The sequence below is a fragment of the Dipodomys merriami genome, unplaced genomic scaffold (assembly GCF_024711535.1).
Source record: "Dipodomys merriami isolate MVZ:Mamm:240054 unplaced genomic scaffold, mDipMer1.0.p SCAF_5, whole genome shotgun sequence".
Classification (NCBI taxonomy): Eukaryota; Metazoa; Chordata; class Mammalia; order Rodentia; family Heteromyidae; genus Dipodomys; species Dipodomys merriami.
In genome coordinates, this window is record NW_027206068.1 from 45,385,485 (window position 1) to 45,404,311 (window position 18,827).

Sequence of the window (18,827 nt, forward strand, 5' to 3'; positions counted from 1 at the left end):
TATCCTTAACTGACAGAGATAATGGGGATTTCAAAAATAAGGCTCCTTTTCAACTGGTTGTAACTGATCAGTATAAACAGTGACTTAAAGAGTCAAGTTATTTGACATCCTGAGTTACAAGAGTAGGTTGATTTTTTTATGTAACAATAATTAACTTTGTTACCTATATGCATAACCCAAAAGTTCCTAGTACTTTCCTATTAATAAGTTTAAAATATAAGTCATGCCATAATTATGAATCACTAGTAATAGTATTTCAAAGTGGTATTCCATAAATCTGCCTTAAAGCCTTACTCTATGCTCAAATACAGTTTTTTATAAAATACATTGAAGTCTTTTGTGACAGATTTATAAGTGAGAAACTATAAAGAGAAATTTGCTAATTTATTGAACACCTGTTCTGGGCCTTGCACAACAATAATAATGTTACATACAACTGTGAACAAAGCTAATGACTATATTATTTTAAATATTTAGGGAATCAAATTATCTTTAGTTTTTTCATGGTTTTAGGATTTAACAGAATTTTATTTATGACTTTGAAATTTTCACAGGGCTCTTCCTCATCATAGCCACTGACAAACTAAACTTTTATGTTTCATACAAAACCATTACACTCAATGTTTTCCATGCTTTATCCACAATCATTACTCTTAATACTATGCCCTATATAGAAACCTTCTTCTGGGGCTGGGAAGGTGGCTCAGTGGTAGAGTGCTTGCCTTGCATGCTCGAGGCCCTAGGTTCAATTCCTCAGCACCACATAAGCAAAAAGAAAAAAGCCGGAAGTGGCGCTGTGGCTCAAGTGGTAGAGCGCTAGCCTTGAGCTGAAGAGCTGAGGGACAGCGCCCAGGCCCAGAGTTCAGGCCCCACGACCGGACCCAAAAAAAAAAAAAAAAGAAGCTCAGGGACAGTGTCCAGGCCCTGAGTTCAAGTTCCAGGACTGGCCAAAAAAAAAAAAAAAGAAACCTTCTTCTGACCTGTAGTGTCAACCAAACTTTCATCCACAAATTTGGTAATTTTCTCTCTAGTAGACATTCCTAATCCTGCTTCATTTTTGTGGGAAGAACAATTTACAAATTGCTAAATTAGCCTTTTATTAAAGTCTAAAGTAGTAGGCTAATTGATTGTATACCTATCACATGTTAATTACCAACTGTTAGTGATAATTAAATTGAAATAGGTCATTAGTAAATCAGTTAAGCCTATATTAAACTTGTTCAACTATGTTTATACCTGTCCTGTTGTCTTTCAAATCATCCTAATTCAAATTAATTTATTAATACCACCCACCCAGGCACCAGCTTTAGGTACCAAAGGATTAATTGAAAGCTAATCGATGTATTTGTTCATTGTCTTTTTCTGCCAATAACTATTGATAGGCATTTTGGTTCATTGATACATAGAGATTCATTTCTACACCAATGAAATCCAGAGACAACATTTATAAAAAGTAACTCGTGAAAAATATTAATTTGGAGGACAATTAATTATACATATCATAAAGAGCATTTATTTTAAAGTAAATTGTCTTCTATTCAAGCCATATCTAAAATATGACATGATATGTAAAATACGAATTTATTTGATTTTTTCCATTGTAAACCTATATAAAGCAGAATATATTCTGATTTATGTTGTAAGTATATGTGTTTATGGATGATTTATGAGACCTATACAAAATTGTCATTCTTTTTTTTTTTTTTTTTTTGGTCGGTCGTGGGGCTTGAACTCTGGGCCTGGGCACTGTCCCTGCACTCTTCAGCTCAAGGCCAGCACTCTACCACTTGAGCCACACACTGCTTCGGTTTTCTAATGGTTTATTGGAGATAAGGGTCTTACGGACTTTCCTGCCCGGGCTGGCTTTGAACCACGATCCTCAGATCTCAGCCTCCTGAGTAGCTAGGATTACAGGCGTGAGCCACTTGTGCCCGGCTTCATTCTTATAAATTATTTATTATACAGCAAGCAATAGTGCTTGCTTCTGTTGATATGGAATATATAATGACAAAAAATTCAAATAAATAGAAAACAAAATAGTATGGTAAAGTTGTTTTGTTTCTGTTTTTTCTTCTCAGGAGATACAACAAATGAGCTACAAAGTAAAACTTCTGAGGTAGAAGGCAACCAACCTTCAGAGGTGAGTGAAATGCAGTAAGACTTCTCTGGAGTAAAACTAAACAAGTCACTTACTACATAGTCTTCTGAGAATAAACAGTAGCTTCCACTCTTTCCATGCAGACTGGTGCTGTTACCAAGAAACAGGTGATCTGCAGAAAGTCAGGGGATACTAGAACAAAGAATGACTGTCCAGTTGCTAAGTTTTTCCTGTTGCTGGAAGTAGAAACTTTCTGTTAAAAAAGTGCGGATGGGGGTGTGTGTGGATAGAGTGCAAAAGTTAAAGCATCTGGACTATTTTTTTTAGCACAGTTGACTAAATAGATAATATATGAACCTATAGATAAAGGCTTGAAAAATGTATTCAGAATTATTTTTCCTGTGTAGCACTTGACATTGTTCTGTAGAAAGATGAAAGTATTTTTTTTTACATGAGAAAGCTATTTGCTCCTTGAGGGTACTTGAAAATATCACCAAGATGCTTTTGCATACTATATAGAAATATATTAACATTGCTTATCCACTGAAATAATCATCTTCAAGAAAAATGTTAAGTATTAGGGTGGGAGAGATATCCATGGATTTTGAATCTTTTGACAGAGTGACATCCTTTGTAGCCAACCTTTGGAAGTGAGTGAAATGCAGTAAGAGTTCTCTGGTGTAAACTAGACAAGACACTTAATGTATAGTTCTCTGAGGATAAATAATAATAACTTCTACTCTTTCCTTGTGGACCATTTCATTGTTGCAGGGGGGAGGGTATTGCTACCTGCAACCAGAGAAAGGGGGAAAGAGAAAGAGGAGAGGGAGACATAGCAGGAACAGAGAGGAGACAAAGAGAGAAAGAGATATTAGTGACTCAGACTGTTTATTGTAGTATCCCCATATACTTAGCAAACTTGGGCAGTCAAAAATGTTTGTTAAATGAAAAAATTAGTACAACTAGGAGCTATAGGTAGAAAGTAACAAGAGATTTTTATTTTTATATTAATATTGTTTTCACTGAGCAGATATTTTGTAATTGGGAAAAACCTTAAAGATGTAAGAAAAGATTCATGAAAAGGAACAAAAAAATCATATTTTTCATGAAAGTGTTCACTTGTTTATTCATGTATTACAGTAGTTGTTTATTAAGCTCTAATTGAACTAAAGGTGTTGTGTAAGAACATGAGTAAGTAGGGATGGAAAAAGATAAAGATTCAAGGACAAAGAAAAATTTGTCTTTTACAGAAGCATCTTGATCTCTCATTAATTCACTTAGTGAGTGCTGACCCTGAGTAGCATCTTTGGTAGGAAATATTTGATTATTTGAGATTAGACCAGCAGGATAGTTCAGAAATCAGCCATTATTACCCAAGTTCAACACTTAGTATCTTACTATATTCAAGCTTCTATAATAAAATATCATACAATGGATAGCTTAGAAACAACAGACATTTATTTCTTAAAGTTCTGAGTGCTGGAAAGATTGATGTGCAAGCAGATTTGCTGTTTTGTAAAAATCTGCTTTGGTTCACATTTGATGCTATTCTCATTGAGTTCTCACTTAGAACTTTATTTAGTGTCTTAGCCCCTTATAGAGAAACCAGTCACATTCACAATTGCTCCACCTTTGTGGCCTAATTATGTCCCTAAAGCCATACATCTCAATACTACCATGTTCAGAATTTGGTTTAAATGTATGAATTTGAGGAATTCCCTCATATTTCCCCTAACATTCAGACAATAGCATACAAAAATAACCAATACTGGTTATTTTTCAATGTCGACCCATCGATAGAATTCCAAGATTATTTCTTAGGGAGAAGAGCTTTTTAAGTCATAGTCCTTAAGAGATTTTAAAGTGGCTCATTACTGTACTATTTTCTAGATTTTTTTATTAATTAATAAATTTTTAATCATTACAGCCAGATGTTTGTATTTATGCTATAAAAAATGCTTCAGAAGTGCTTTCTGAATAGCTTCTTGGCATTAGGGGAAGGATAGTGTTTGCTGTAAGGAAGCTAATTGAGATAGCATAAAAAATAGAGACCTTGTAAAGGAGACTGCAGAATTAAATAATACTGCAAGAGTAATAAAATATTTTAGATAAACATTTATCTTGACCTTAAGTGTTTAAAATGGAAATCATTGTTTCTCTTTTAAAAATCTAAAAGTTGCTTCATACTCTCTACCTTATATTTATTGATATAGTCAAGACGAGTCTTATTTAGTCTCATGGCTTTAAAGTTTTTGTAGAATTTAAAGAATTTTCCACGCAGACCTTTCTCCCAATTTCTATATGTATATCTATCTACTTATATTTTACTTAGAAGTTTACTTGAACATAGAAGAACTATTCTTTTCTGTCCCTGTCATCCTGAATAATTTCTCTATCTAGTTTTCTCCTTTTAATATCTCTCCCCTCTTTGTAGTGGTTTAGAAATGAATCCCATGGATCACTTTTGGCTCTTCTGTTCCCTTCAATGCCATATCTGGCTCATCAGCAAGTCTTGTAATCTTAACCTCGTCTAGATTTCAACCACTTCTCCACATTGTCACTGTTAGAACAGTCTAATCTATCACTTTAACCGGGACTCTACCTCCAGTCTTCCTCCTTAGCGTGACAGAAGTAGAAATCAGATGACATCATTCCTTTCTTAAAATCTTCTAACTACTCAATCACTGTAAGAAAAATAAATAGGGATCTCAGTCTTCTCTAGTTTCATTTCTCTCTATATTTTCATTACATACCCCCACAAAACACTGCCTTCCTATTCTTTTTTGAGATTACATTGTTTTTGCTGTCAGCCTTTCTGTTTGGTGTCCCACCCCGTTAAACCAGAGCTTCACATCTTTCCTCTATTCTCATTTAAGTGTCACTTCTTATGACAGTCTTTGATAGTGTCCCTCCCCCATAGTCAGCATTACATAACTTCATTTTATTTTCTCCATTACCTGTTTTACTAGCTTAGATTATTCACATGTGTACTCTGTTTTCTCTCACTAGAATGAAAATAGACCTCATCTGTTAGATGTGAGTGTATTATACATAGAAGATATATAATAAAAACTTGTTAACTTATGACTTAGATTGCATTTAATGTCATCATCCATCTGCCAAATCAAAGGCTTGTCATTTGGATTCATTTTTCTCACCCTCTCATAAAATCTGTGTACCTACCAATTATCTTCCAAATCTGCTTTCTCCTGCCCCAACTTCATCTTCATCTCTTTACTAGATTATTATTAGAACAGCAGTTTCTTCTGAAATATTATTCTAAAAATGAACAGCGGACTGTTACTTCTATACCACAAATACCCATAAGCCTAAAAAATAAATCTTAGACCCTGAATTCTGTTTTTGTTTTGTTTTGGTCGGTCATGGGGCTTGAACTCTGGGCCTGGGCGCTGTCCCTCAGCTCTTCAGCTCAAGGCAAGCGCTCTGCCACTTGAACCACAGTGTCACTTCTGGTTTTCAAGTGGTTTTTATTGGAGATAAGAGTCTCACGGACTTTCCTGCCTGGGCTGGCTTTGAACCATGATCCTCAGATCTCAGCCTCCTGAGTAGCTAGGATTACAGGCGTGAGCCACCAGCGCCCAGCTTTAGACCCTGAATTGTGTTTAAATGTTACCTCATTTATGAGCCCTTTATTCTGCTCCTTCAGACAGGGACATCCACAGTGTCCTCTTACTACTTACACTGTGCTTGATGACTCCAGGGTTACAGGGAATTATACTTTCCTAGCCTCAGAACTTTCATACTGTTTGACATATGTGATGTTATGTAATGCCCACTTGTAATTTATGGGTGGATAACTGAGTTAATAAGGGATCACTTATGAGTAAATATTTTTATTAAGTTTTTTTTAATTTTTAATTTTTTTATTATATTTTTATTTTTTTAAGTTTTATTTTCTGTTTTATATTGTTACACAGTTAAATCTTCTCTCACTGTAAAAAGAGTTTTTACTTAAAAGTCTTTATTTTTGGCACTTTTACATCAGTTACCTTGTAAAATATAGAGACATGTGAGTAAGCAATTATAATTATTGTACTACCACAATTGTACTATCTGGGCCTGGCCTCAGCTCTTCAGCTCAAGGCAAGCACGCCCCACTTGAGCCATAGTGCCACTTCCGGCTTTTTTTTTTCTGGTTATGTGGTGCTGAGGAATCGAACCCAGGGCCTCATGCATGCAAGGCAAGCACTCTACCACTGAGCCACCTTCCCAGCCCTGATTTTTATTATTTTAATAATAAAAAAATCTAGAAATATTATTTATAATGAGAACAAAGTTGGTAAATTAATAGAGGTTCCATAAAACTGAACCATGAAGCATTCATAGTTACAAAAATATAACTTACTTTTCTCAGGACCTTTACTATACTAAAATAAGGGTTTTGGTAAATTCAGATAAACATACATGCCTACAAAATTCCAGGGATCATGTTAGACACAGGGGTGTGAGGACATAAAAATATGTAAAACTCAAGAATTCTGACTTACAGGAATCCTCAGTCTATTCATGGAAAGTTAGAAAATTCAACATTACTACAATTAACACAGAACAAAAAAAATTCTTTAAACCCCATGATCACAAAGATAGATGTGGGAATTCAGTGGAAGAAAAAGTAGTATAATGGAGAATTAAGAAAGATTTCATGCCTTAGATGAGCTGTCAGCCAATAGCAATTTTTCTGTAGTTACTTACATGTAGTACTTCTTGAAGGTTGTTGATTTCTTTTTCATTCCCTCTACTAACATAGTTTAGGATTTCCTTCAGAAATGAGTTGATTTAGTTAATGTTTCTACCTTGTAGTTGCCTATGTATGATCCTAAGATACCATCACCTAAAATAGGATTCATTAAATATCATTGAGTTTGTAGTCATTAAAACATAATTTTCTCAAGTTGTACGTTATTTAGACCATGCTTTAAAAGTCATTAGTAATTTAGCATAGTTCATAATGTTTTGGTATATAGTATGGTTTCCAGTTAAAACCATGTTTGGGCTTATTAAAGTCATTAAACTCTAGTATTTGTAAGAAGAGTTATAATTTGAACTAATTATCCAGTTAAGGGATTTATCCACATCCTTCTGTTCCTTCTTTTTCTCATTACTGTTCTGGGTAGATTTTGATAGTAAATTGTAATGATGTTCTATCTACTTACTGCCTTCTGCTAGTCTAACAAACTCAGAGGAGGCCCAGTTTTGAGTTGTTGCCATCATGATTGATTCATCTCATAAGAGAATAAACACTGAAAATACATAGTTACTCTTTTCTACTGTGCAGTCTTAGAAAATGTTTTGTATTATGAAAATAGGAATTATATTAGCTGCCAATGAACTTGCTGTTTTTGTTTATGTAGATATATTTTGTGGATATGTGTCAGTTTTTAATATAATTATGAAGATAATTTTTAAAATTTACATTTTGTTTTTTGCTCTCCAAGACTGAGGAATATTTTATTTACTTACTAGCCTAAAGATAATAAACTACAATCATAAAAAACCTTCCACAAAACCATAATTCTATTTGTGTATTTATCGTGAGTGATAACTGATTCACATATGTGTGTGGTGACACATAAAATAATAACTAACAGATGGTATAGCTGCACAGTAGGATTTATAAAGATTATTATCAGTTGGTGGTATTGCAGTAGTCCTGTGGTTATACTGACAGAAGACACAAAAATAGTTTATAAGTATAAACTTTGGCATTAATACCCTCAACTTCTGTTAACCAAAGTAGCTTATTGCATATTTAATATAAATTTCTCATTGAATAGTTAAGCCAATTCATAGCTAATTGTACTAGGAAATTTATAAGCAGTTGCGAAGTCCATAAGTAAGTCAGTGTAGAAATAATAAAAAATTTTTTCTAAAGTTGTTAATTACATGATATTAGAGTCTCTGGAATGTAAAGATATTTTGATATGTTTACAATGTTTTGAATGATTAAATCAGATTAATTAATAAACCTAACATCTCACATGCTTTTTTCATTTAGTAATTTTGAAATATACAGTGAATTATTTGTTATAGACACATTCTGTATAATAGTCATTAAAGCTTATTTGTCTTTGTATCTGAAATTTTGTACCTTTTGGTAAAATCTCTCCTTTCCTGTATATCCCCTTCTCCCAGCCTAAACATAACTTTTTGAAAAAAAAGTATAAAATAGACATGCCAGTAAAATATGTTCAGTTTTCTTCTTGTGTGTTTCATTTATCCTCTATCTTTTCATAGAGATGTAGGAGCCTTCAGACTCTCTAGACAACTAATTTTCCTCACTTTTTATTTTAGATAGTTGTTTAAATAATGAAAACATCTATGGCTTTGTGAATTCCATATGATGTAAACTTTGGTTATAACCCCGTGGGAGCAGAATAAGATTATCCCATTAAAAATTGGTCTGTGTTGTCTAGAAACGAATTGGACTTGCATAATATAGGGGAAAAGGGACTCAGGATGACTCCCAAGAAAAGTTTCAAACATAGAAAATATTCATCTAAGGATGTCAAGATTTCAGTTTTAACTTCTTTTTAAGTATTACGTAAGTATACAAGTGTGTAAATTCCAAGTGTTGGTGGTACAAAGATGATTATGAAACTGTTTATTCTCACAAGATATTCATAGTTCAAATACAGATATAATGGATATTGATACCAAAGACAGTTTAAGTTGGTACAACTATTTTTGGAAAATATCTTGGCAAATAGTATGAAGAGCATGAAGATGTTAATATATTTTGACAGTAAATCCATTTTTAACACTCTATTCTGAGAAAATAGTCACCAGTTTCATGTGCAGTAGAGATACTATATTCAGAATAGAGTATTTTTCAGTTTCATAACACATTGATGATGAACTTTTGATAACATATAGAGATATTTGAGTTGCTAATTTCAGTTAACATACAATATATAATACTATATATGCACTATAATTGCTTCTATGTAAAAATTAAGAAGGAAGATGATATGATACATAAAAACACTAAAAGTCGTTGCACTTGAGCTGATAGGCTATGTCATTCTTTCCTGCATTTTGATTTTCCAGTTTGTTGATAGTAATACATCTGGTCGTTTAAATAATAGTAATATTGTAGCTGAGAAACCAGTGTGTTCAAAGGTATTTTTTGTTTATAGGAAGAATTACTTTGTGTGATAATAAAACTGAAATAATCTCCTATTGAAAATGATTTTCAGGAAGATATGTTGGCACTTCCTGCCTAGCTCGTTTGTGTTTAAGATCTCTTAATTAGTTGATCACAGAGGCACTACCTCTGATCAGATTTTGTCCAAACATCTGTCCCCCATCACCCAGGATTTTCGAGCAGGGAGAAGAGTAAGGTGACTTGGAGGTTATTCTTCAGATCTCATTTGAAGTAGCATGGATTAAACTTTTCTTATTAATCAACTCTAATGTCGTTAAGTCACTTTAAAAGGCATATTATTCCCCACCCACCCCACCCCCACAAAAAAAACTTTACAGCATTTTGTGGAGTACTGTTTGAACATTTATTTACCTACAAATCTTCCATCTATGATGCTGAGACTTTGAGTTTGAAGATATTAATTTCTACTTTTATAGTTACTTTAAAAAAATACAACATTGCCAGAGAAATGCCAGGATCTTTGTTCCTTGTTTCTCTTAACATGTCTTTCAAATTTATGATTTCTTTGAGAAATGGAGCATAGGTTGATTATTACCTTGTAATTCAAACAGCAAATTTTATTCTGTAATACATTCATATTCTCATCCATATACTTTTTTAGAAGATTTTGTAGAATAGCAACCTTTATTTTTGGATTGCTTGGCCATGGAATAGAGAAGAAAGTATACTTTTGCAGGACTCTTCTGCTCACTAAAATTTTGAACACTGCTAATCTTCTTTTCAACTTTGATTCTTAGTTCATGAACTAGGAAAGTTAGATGCCCTGTCTGAGATCTCTTCCTCTCCACAAATCATGTCTGTTTTCCTCTTGGAAATCAAATAGAAGTTTTACCACCAACTGCTAACTTATACTCTGTGCCCACACATTGCTCCACCCATCTCCTGTGCTGGAGACCAAATCCAAGACCTTATTTGTGCTGGCCCCTAAATGCCAATCTTTATATTACTGTTTTGATTAGAGTGGGTCAAGATATAGGGATTTGGGAAGTGGCGCTGTAGCTCAAGTGGTAGAGCGCTCGCCTGGAGCTTAAGAGCTGAGGGACAGCGCCCAGGCCCAGAGTTCAAGCCCCACGGCCGACAAAAAAAAAAAAAAAGATATAGGGATTTGGTGTGTAATAAAGAGATTCTAGGAACAGACTAATCAAGCTTTGTGCTGATTAAGAAGAAATACTTTAGTAATCCTTGCAGGTAAATTATCAGCCTACCAGAATTACTAAAACAATCATTGCTGTCACTAACATAATCTATATTGTGAAATGATAGATTTAAGTACTTGTACTAAAGAATAAATAACATTATTATTTGACTTTATAGACTCTTGGTACAGAATATTTTTAATTGTGTTACTAGTGATCAAATCCAGGGTCTTATACATACTAGTCAAGTGCTCTACCATTGACTGCACCCTCAGCCTAACTCTATACACTCTTGGGTTTTATGTTTGGATATGACTAGCTAGATTATTTGTGCCAAACACTGTGAAGATGAATTAACCCAACATCTTTGTCTCCAAGCTTTTAAAAGTCTTTTCTATAACTTCAAATTTGCATGTTTTGTTACTACTGCATCTGTTTTCTAATTTCAATTTTACTGGAAAAAATTACAATAGAAAATTCTTAATTTTAGTGCTTTCTTCTGGCTTCCATTGGGGTTAACTAGCAGCATTATGCTCATTCATCATACTAGTAGGCCTAACCATGTGAGGTGTGTGAGAGCTGACTGTTTCCATCCAAAATGCACATATGGTATGGGTAAGGCAGTAATATAAGTTTTACACAGTGTTTCTGCTCTTGTATACAATCTGTTACTCAGCACCAATTATTCCTTGCCAGAAACCTGCTAACCTGCTGCTTTGTAGCTCTGCTGATAAAACTATATAGCTTAAAATGACCACTAGGATCTTTATTTGACTTCAGCAATCTTTGTTTTGTTGAAGTTATATAGCTTTAACTGCCTACCTTGTCTTCTGAATGAAAATATACCAAAGAATTGGAACCTTGTTACTGCATTACATGGAGCTAGATCCAATATATGTGTTAAATATATAAGCTTAGAAGGAAGACTTAAAATGCGAACATACTACTGGCTTTTTACATACCAAATCTTATTTTCTATCCAATTTATAAGTTATCATCTAAAAACTTTATAAAATGTTCTGTTTCTATTCAAAGTACTCACCTTGTTACTGTTTCTAGTTTTCAGTTTTGTAGGGTTGAAGCCACAAAGTCATCAAGATGAGCCAGGTCTATGTTGGGAGAACAAATGTTCCCTATTTCCCATGGCTGTCTTTTTTCCTATCCTGTTTTTAATTAGTAGCAAATGATCACTATTTTGTCCTACTTTGGCTCATATTATAGTTGCAACTTCTTGAGACAGCATCAATAGAATTTGAGTTCAGTACAGCCATATATGTGATATCTTCACATAGCTTAGAGATTCCTTCTTTAGGCAATGGAATGGTAGCATGCTAATATGTATTTGTTCTAATTGGCTTTATCTAGATATTCCACTTTGTATCTTTCCAAGAATTCTTTTAGTGATAATACAAAAATATTCTAGCACAAGTACATAGGAAAAATTAGAATTTAATTAATTTCAATTACATTTATTTTGGTTTTGCCTTTCATTTCAGATTTAGCAGGTCCTATTCCTTACTGACTTGGATTTTTATTGTTGTTGTTTGATTACTGTTTTGTTTTTCTTTTTAATGAACTTGGGTGTTCTCACTATCCTGTTGAATAACTGAGATTAATTTTCACCCATACAATAGGATCATTTAAAGTCTGGTTTGGGATGGCATATTCTTAGGAACATACGTTCACACATCATCTTTTAATTTAATTACATAATCATTGTGAGAGTGAATTCATAGATTTTTCCTAAAACCAAAATGCATCCACATATTAGCACCTTCTAATAAAAAAGCTAAAGGCTATAAATTTTTAAACTAGTAGCAACTTATATTTTCTTTCCCTTTTATGCCACTTCTTTAAGAGGGGAAAAAGACTGATATATAATATTTATAAGAGCACTCCAGAAGTAGACCTGGATAGAAGAACTATTTATAAAAAGGCTGTGAAAACTTTCCCAGAATCCACAAAGGGTTGCATGACCATACTACTTTAGTTGATTTCTATCAGAGAATAGTTGGGAGAGCAGGCATTTGTTGGTTCACCAAGATGTTCTGGGATTTATTGCTACCTCAAGCCAGCCCATTGGAATACTGTATAATTCTACTGCATTGTTGTGGTCCTATGCAAATTTCCTTCCCTGCACTATTCATTAGCTTGACTGAATAAGTCTGTGAGAAGCTCTTGTGTGGAATATACTCTGGAATTATTATGGAGGTATTACTAAGACATGGCCTGCCACATTCGACAGTTTACCCTGTGGGAAGTGCCTCTTAGGTCCTCTGCTTTCTTACTGCTTTCTTTCTCCTACAGGCAGTAGTTGCCTCATTCTCATCGATTTTGTGAATATTGCACCTAATCATTTTTTTCCATTTTATTTTGACTAGGATGAAGCTTAGATGTAAATTTACAGCTGACTTTCAGGAATTATTCAGGATCCAATGAAATATGCATGTGCATACTTCATTTTCCTTTTTGTTCTTGTTCTTATTCTCTATTTTTCCTGAAAAGATTTTTAAAATTAATGTGAATCACTGTTAGGTGCTTCAGATTGATTTTGTAAAGGAAAGGTTTAAAATATGCGCATATATTTATGAAATGCTTATATTAAATCATTATACTTTTAAGTATTTATTGATGTATGTATTTCTTTTTGAGACAGGGTGACACTATATAACCTTAGTGGGCCTAGAACTCACTATGTAGCAGAGGCTGGCCCCTAAATCTCCATCCTTCTTCCTCCACCTCCCAAGTACTGGGGTTATAAGTATATTCTTCCATACCTGGCTTATTTTAATAACTTATAAGTTGTATAACTTCCAATGTAGTTTTCTCTTTCTTTAAAAAAATGAAATTAGGGCTGGGAATGTGGCTTAGTGTCCTTGCGTGCATGAAACCCTGGGTTCAATTCCTAAGTACCACATAAACAGAAAAAGCTGGAAGTGCTCTGTGGTTCAAGTGGTAGAGTGCTAGCCTTGAGCAAATGACACTCTGGGATAGTGCCCAGGCCCTGAACTCAAGCCTCAGGACTGGCAAAAACAAAACAAAACCCTGAAATTACATATACATTTATAAGTGTACATGCGTGTGTAGACATAGATGTATTTTCTTTTTACTGTGAGAATGTGTATGACATTGGACACCTTACTTAACCATGCCTAAATGGGGTCTGGTTTTTGGTCACATTGACCTCCATTCTAATAGGATGATTGTAAGATACTGATGAAAGGAGCCAGGCCATTACCTGGATCCAGCTGCTCTCAGGCAAAACATAACCCAGGAGTCTGCAACTCCGGCCACATCAATCACTTGGTTGACTCCTTCTTTATATACTAAAAAAAAAAAAGAAAAAAAAAGAGTTGATGTAGATGTATTTTTTAGATGGCTTACAAGTTGGTTTTAAGTCAGTATGGAAGATATAATAAAAGAGACTAATTTACAAAGAAATTACCTTGGAAATGATGGTTCTTTTATGTTTATGTAATACCTATGTATGATACATCTTCTGATATATGCTGGACATTCAATAACTCACTTCAAATTTTCATATTGAAAGACAGTTATGGTTGATGCCTTGAAAATCTTGTCAAAGTAGGCTGAAAGGACTGAATATTGGAAGTTATAGACAGCTGTGAGTTAGGGAATTGAAAGGCAATTGTTTTCTTTCCTATGTGATAAGAACTGTAGTGGAAAGTAAAGAATTTCTTGCTTCAGGAGCTCAGGAATATGAAAGCCAACATCCACTTGAGTCTTTTTCTGATGGTTGCAAGATAGTTATTATAGTCATTGTCTCTACTTTCCAGGAAACAAACAGGAAGACATTAAAAGGAGAATAGAAGTACCTGTGTTTAGAAAGTTTCCCCTCAAATCTCTTGAGTCTTGCCATATTGAGTCACAACTCCACCAACCCCTGGTAGTAAAGGAGAAGAGGCTGGTAAATATTTTCTTGCTTGGCACTTGGTATCCCTAATAAGATCAAATCCTTACTAGTAAGGACAAAAGGGAGGAAGAATATTAAGAAAATTGCAGTCTCAATCTGTTTAGTTTGTAGGAGCTTTATTTTTCTTTTCTTTTTTTCCCCAATTTTTAATTGTGATAAAGTAGTCACATAATTTCCCAAATTTCACAGTATTGTGGGATAGTGAGCTTAGTTAAAGTCACAAACACATTCTAACTTTCATGGAGCAAATTGTCCATCATGGTCTATAACATTTATGGGTTCTATGAGCTTTGTAATATAGTTATTTCTTCCACATTGGGTGATGTGAACATTTCTTTTGTTTTGCATAGTATTAGCTGTTCCCTCTTTCCTACTTGTTCCCTCCCTCCCATCACTGCCATTGTGTTGCTTAGTTCATTTTGGTCATTGTCCAGTGCAGCTGATGGGTCCCGCTGGTGTATGTTTTTCCCTGATTCTCTCTAGTTCCGTGTTGTCCTCCTGGTTTCCCTCCAGTGTGCACATATATACCATACATGTGATCAGCATCATGGGGTTATTTAGTAGTGATTTGACCAGATGAGTGGAAGTCCTTTGTTTCTTAAGTAGGAGCTTTATTTTTCCAATAGTAGATACCAGTAAGGATAGAGGGATAAGTAGAAAGAAGTCTGAGTATTCAGAGGTGAATGAGAAATGGAGAAGGATAAATATTTCATTTTTTAAATCTCTAATAAGCTAAATACGGTGCTAGTGTGACCTTTTACACATTTTATAAACTTCAAATGTAGGTAACAGTATTACTTATATATTTTATAGAGGATGCACATAAGGCTCAAGAATATTACAGGAGCTAGGGTTCATATTTGCACCTTATTGATCACAAAGCTTTTGCTTTGCAGTGTGTTATGTCCCTGCCTTCACTACAAAAATAACCCTATTAAACCTGCTCTTGCACTTTATTTCTATTTTCTATAGTGCTTTGTGCCACTGAGATCCATGGTAACCATATATTGATTTATGTGGTATGTATTTAGAAATAAATGGAGCATTTTTCACAGGCTTGCTGCTTGTGGTTACCAAAGATATAGAGAGGAGTGATAGACATAAGTAACACTTTTCTCTCATTATCACCATTGAATTGCTGGGGGATACCATTTCTGTCTTACTGAGTTCGTACTACTTAGGACATTCCTTAGAACAGAGGGACTGTGGCAAAGAACAGTGAATCACGGTCATCCAAAATCCAGAATGGAATGCGTACTAGTGTGGAAACAGATGGCGTTTTGAGTCAGTAGCTTGGAAATGAGTTGTCCTTGACTTTTTCGGCTCTCAATTGATCATTTCCCATTGCAGCTGTATATTGTCTCTCACATGGCCTCTTGCAAATGTTTCTATAAAAGTTCCCAGTCCCCAGTCATACCTGTAGTCAGTCCATTCACTCGTAAATCTGATCATGTGGTTGCCTTAGTTTGTAGCATCAGAGGCTTGATAGATACATGATTGCTGATATTCGTGGCACATTATGATCTGGTCCTGCTCCGTGTCTGTTCCATGTACAGAGTTGCATAGCCTGTCTTCCCCTTATGCCTTTCTCCTTAGTTCAGCCATGTAGTTTCTGTCCTTTTCCTGGAAAGCTGCCTTTATGTTTACACATTATGTTTACTTGTAAAAATCCTAATTACTCTTTACATCTTTGCTCAAATATCTTTTTTCAATGCCATTTTTGTCTCACGTAGGCTGAACAAAGCCCTTTGTCAGCACCTTGTATGTGTTTGTTCTCTATCTCTGTGCATCATGACCAAGAACATCATGAAGTGGAAATCTAGTTTGGCTCATTGTGTTCCCTGTGTGTGGCATGTGTCAGCCACTCAGTAAATGTTGAATATTTGATCTGTACAAGGACATTTAGCATAAGGAAAATAACTTGTCTACTTTAATTGCTAACCCTGAGAATCTGTAACTTTGTACAAATTCTTTACTTACCCATGTATCAGTAGTAGGAGTTTATAAAATTACTCCATCTTTCTGAATTTGAATAATTCTCACATTTCTTCACAGCTTCAGTTAATATTCCAAGAGAACTTGAATAATTCCTATTATGTTAACTCAGTGTTAATTCTAATTCTTAAGTCTTAAGGTGTCATTTACCTCTTGTCCAGTCTGATCTGCCTCAATTATCTTGTATTGGTTATATATATCATTAGTCAATACTTAGCTATTTTAGATTTTTTCCCTTCTGTATAACTCTTTTGACATCCATTCTTGACTTGGATACATTTTAAATGTTATTTTTAAATGATTAAAATGTTTTTTCTCTTACTTTTAAGCTGTGATTCCTAAGGAGCTTTATGTATGTGTATTGCCCCATGGTACAGTATTTCTTTCACAAAAATTAAGAACTTGACTGATAAATAATTATTGAGGGATTTTTCTTCAAACCATAAACTTACTGCCTTTCAAACTTTACCCCCACCTTTATATATCACATGCTTGCTAATCAGATACTCTACCACTTGAGCCATACCTCCAGTCTTATGATATGATTTCTGTGGGGGCATTTGTAGGTATGTAATGGGTGCTAGAACTATAAAGAAATAACACTTGACAAAAAGGTCATTGGACCAGTTTGAAAAAAGGAAAGCATTTTTAGTTGGATAATAAGTTATTTTGTTAGAAGAATACCCGATTGTTAGGTTTTTAAAAAGGGGTTGCCGAGGGCTGGGAAGGTGGCTCAGTGGTAGAGCACTTGCTTTGCATGCATGAGGCCCTGGGTTTGATTCCTCAGCTCCACGTAAGCAAAAAGAAAAAAGCTGGAAGTGGCGCTGTGGCTCAAGTGGTAGAGCGCTAGCCTTGAGATGAAGAACTGAGCGACAGTTCCGAGGCCCAGAGTTCAGGCCCCATGACCGGACCCAAAAAAAGAAAGGGGCGGGGGGCTGCCGAATAAGAACCACATCACCCAGTGGTATTCAGGTAAGGGGTAGGTTTATTCATTGTTCTGGCTGGCACCAGGCCATGTTGGCCCTCCATGAGTCTGGGAAAGACGGGAAAGAGCGAGCTGGGAAAAAGCATCTGGGCCTTGGCTAGGCCTTATCTAGGGTATGGGTGGAGAAAGGTGTGGCCACATCAAACTCAGATGTGACCTCTTTCAGGTGTGCCAGTTGCCTAGGTAACGCAGGTACTGGGTGGAGACTTTGCTGCAAGGAGAATGGAGTCTGCTCTCCATCCTGGAGTGGACCTTACATTCCAGCCTTATAATAATCATGAAATAGGGCGCAGATTCTCTCTGGCTACTTCCTGCTGGCAAGGGGCATCAACAGTAGGGGTTAAAGGGTAGAATTTGGTCCCCTCCCAGAGAAGGCAGTGAGCAGCAGCTGTCCCTTGGTGGCGTGAGTCCTTAGATGAAGTCTGGAGAAAGTCTCATGAGGCATTAAGGGACTGGAAAAAAAATACTAGAGAGCAAATAAAGGGCAAGAGGAAGGACTTGGGGCTGAAAAATGTTGGTAGAAATGTCCCTATCTGGTGACAAGGTAGAGGAGAAGTCAGGTAACAAAGTCAAGAATATAAATTGCTGTCCAGTTAATAGGTAGACAGGTATGGATGCTAGATGGGCAGGCTTCTTACTTCTATTGACCTCCGACTCTGGTTAATTTTGAAAGGGCAGGCACAAAGTTGCTGATGTGAGATCATCTCCTCTTACTCCTCTCCATGGTCCCTTGTTCCCCAGACTGGCTGAGTCTAGGTGCTTGTTGCTGGGATGGCTTGTCCCAGTTGGTATTCAAGGAGGATTGAACTCAAGGCCTGGGCACTATCCCTGAGCACTTCTGCTCAAGGCTAGCACTAAACCACTTTGAGTTATAGTACCACTTGCAGTGTTTGCTGGTTCAAGATAACAGTCTTGAGCCACACTTCCATCCTGGCTCTTTGCAGATTAGTTGGGAGATGGAGTCTTAGGGATTTTTCATCCCGGGCTGGCTTTGAACTGCAATCTTTGCCACGAAAACCCTTTATTATTTCCAATTAAAGCAACAAGGAGATCAAATAGAATAGAGCTTACCTAGTCCTTATCAAGAATTGGCCAAGAAATATTCTGCAATGACAAAACTCATTAGATGTGAGAATCTTAGCACAGATATGCCCAATATTTTAGAATCATGTAGTCAGTACTAGAATACAACACAAGACAAAAAAGGCAAAACTCAAAACCTAAAATTTTGACAACAATGTTTAGACATCTTTGCTAACAAGCACATCAGAAGATTGGGCCTCACTTACCAGCCAGGGTCTGTGAAAAGAGCAACTTGTTAGCAAGGCACCTTAGAATAGATGGATGGAAGGAGTAGTAAGCTTGGTGGAAGGGTATGGGTAAGATGGGGCCAAGCCCTTAACTCACCATGTGGCCCAGATGGCGAACTCAAGATGGCAAATTTCTGAAAAAAAAAAAGTGCAAAGAAAGCCTGAACAAATAGATCAAGCCTA

At 35.5% G+C, this 18,827-nt stretch overlaps 1 protein-coding gene across 6 annotated transcripts in view; it reads left to right on the top strand.

Moving 5' to 3' along the window:
• The window catches only part of Umad1 (UBAP1-MVB12-associated (UMA) domain containing 1), a 160,186-nt gene that overhangs the window by 108,454 nt on the left and 32,905 nt on the right, over positions 1-18,827 (top strand). For all 6 annotated transcript variants that reach the window (XM_069996556.1, XM_069996558.1, XM_069996559.1 and 3 more), the window contains one exon: positions 2,079-2,140. In XM_069996556.1, coding sequence (XP_069852657.1) covers positions 2,079-2,140 — 62 coding nt within the window. The remainder of the gene's footprint in view (positions 1-2,078; positions 2,141-18,827) is intronic.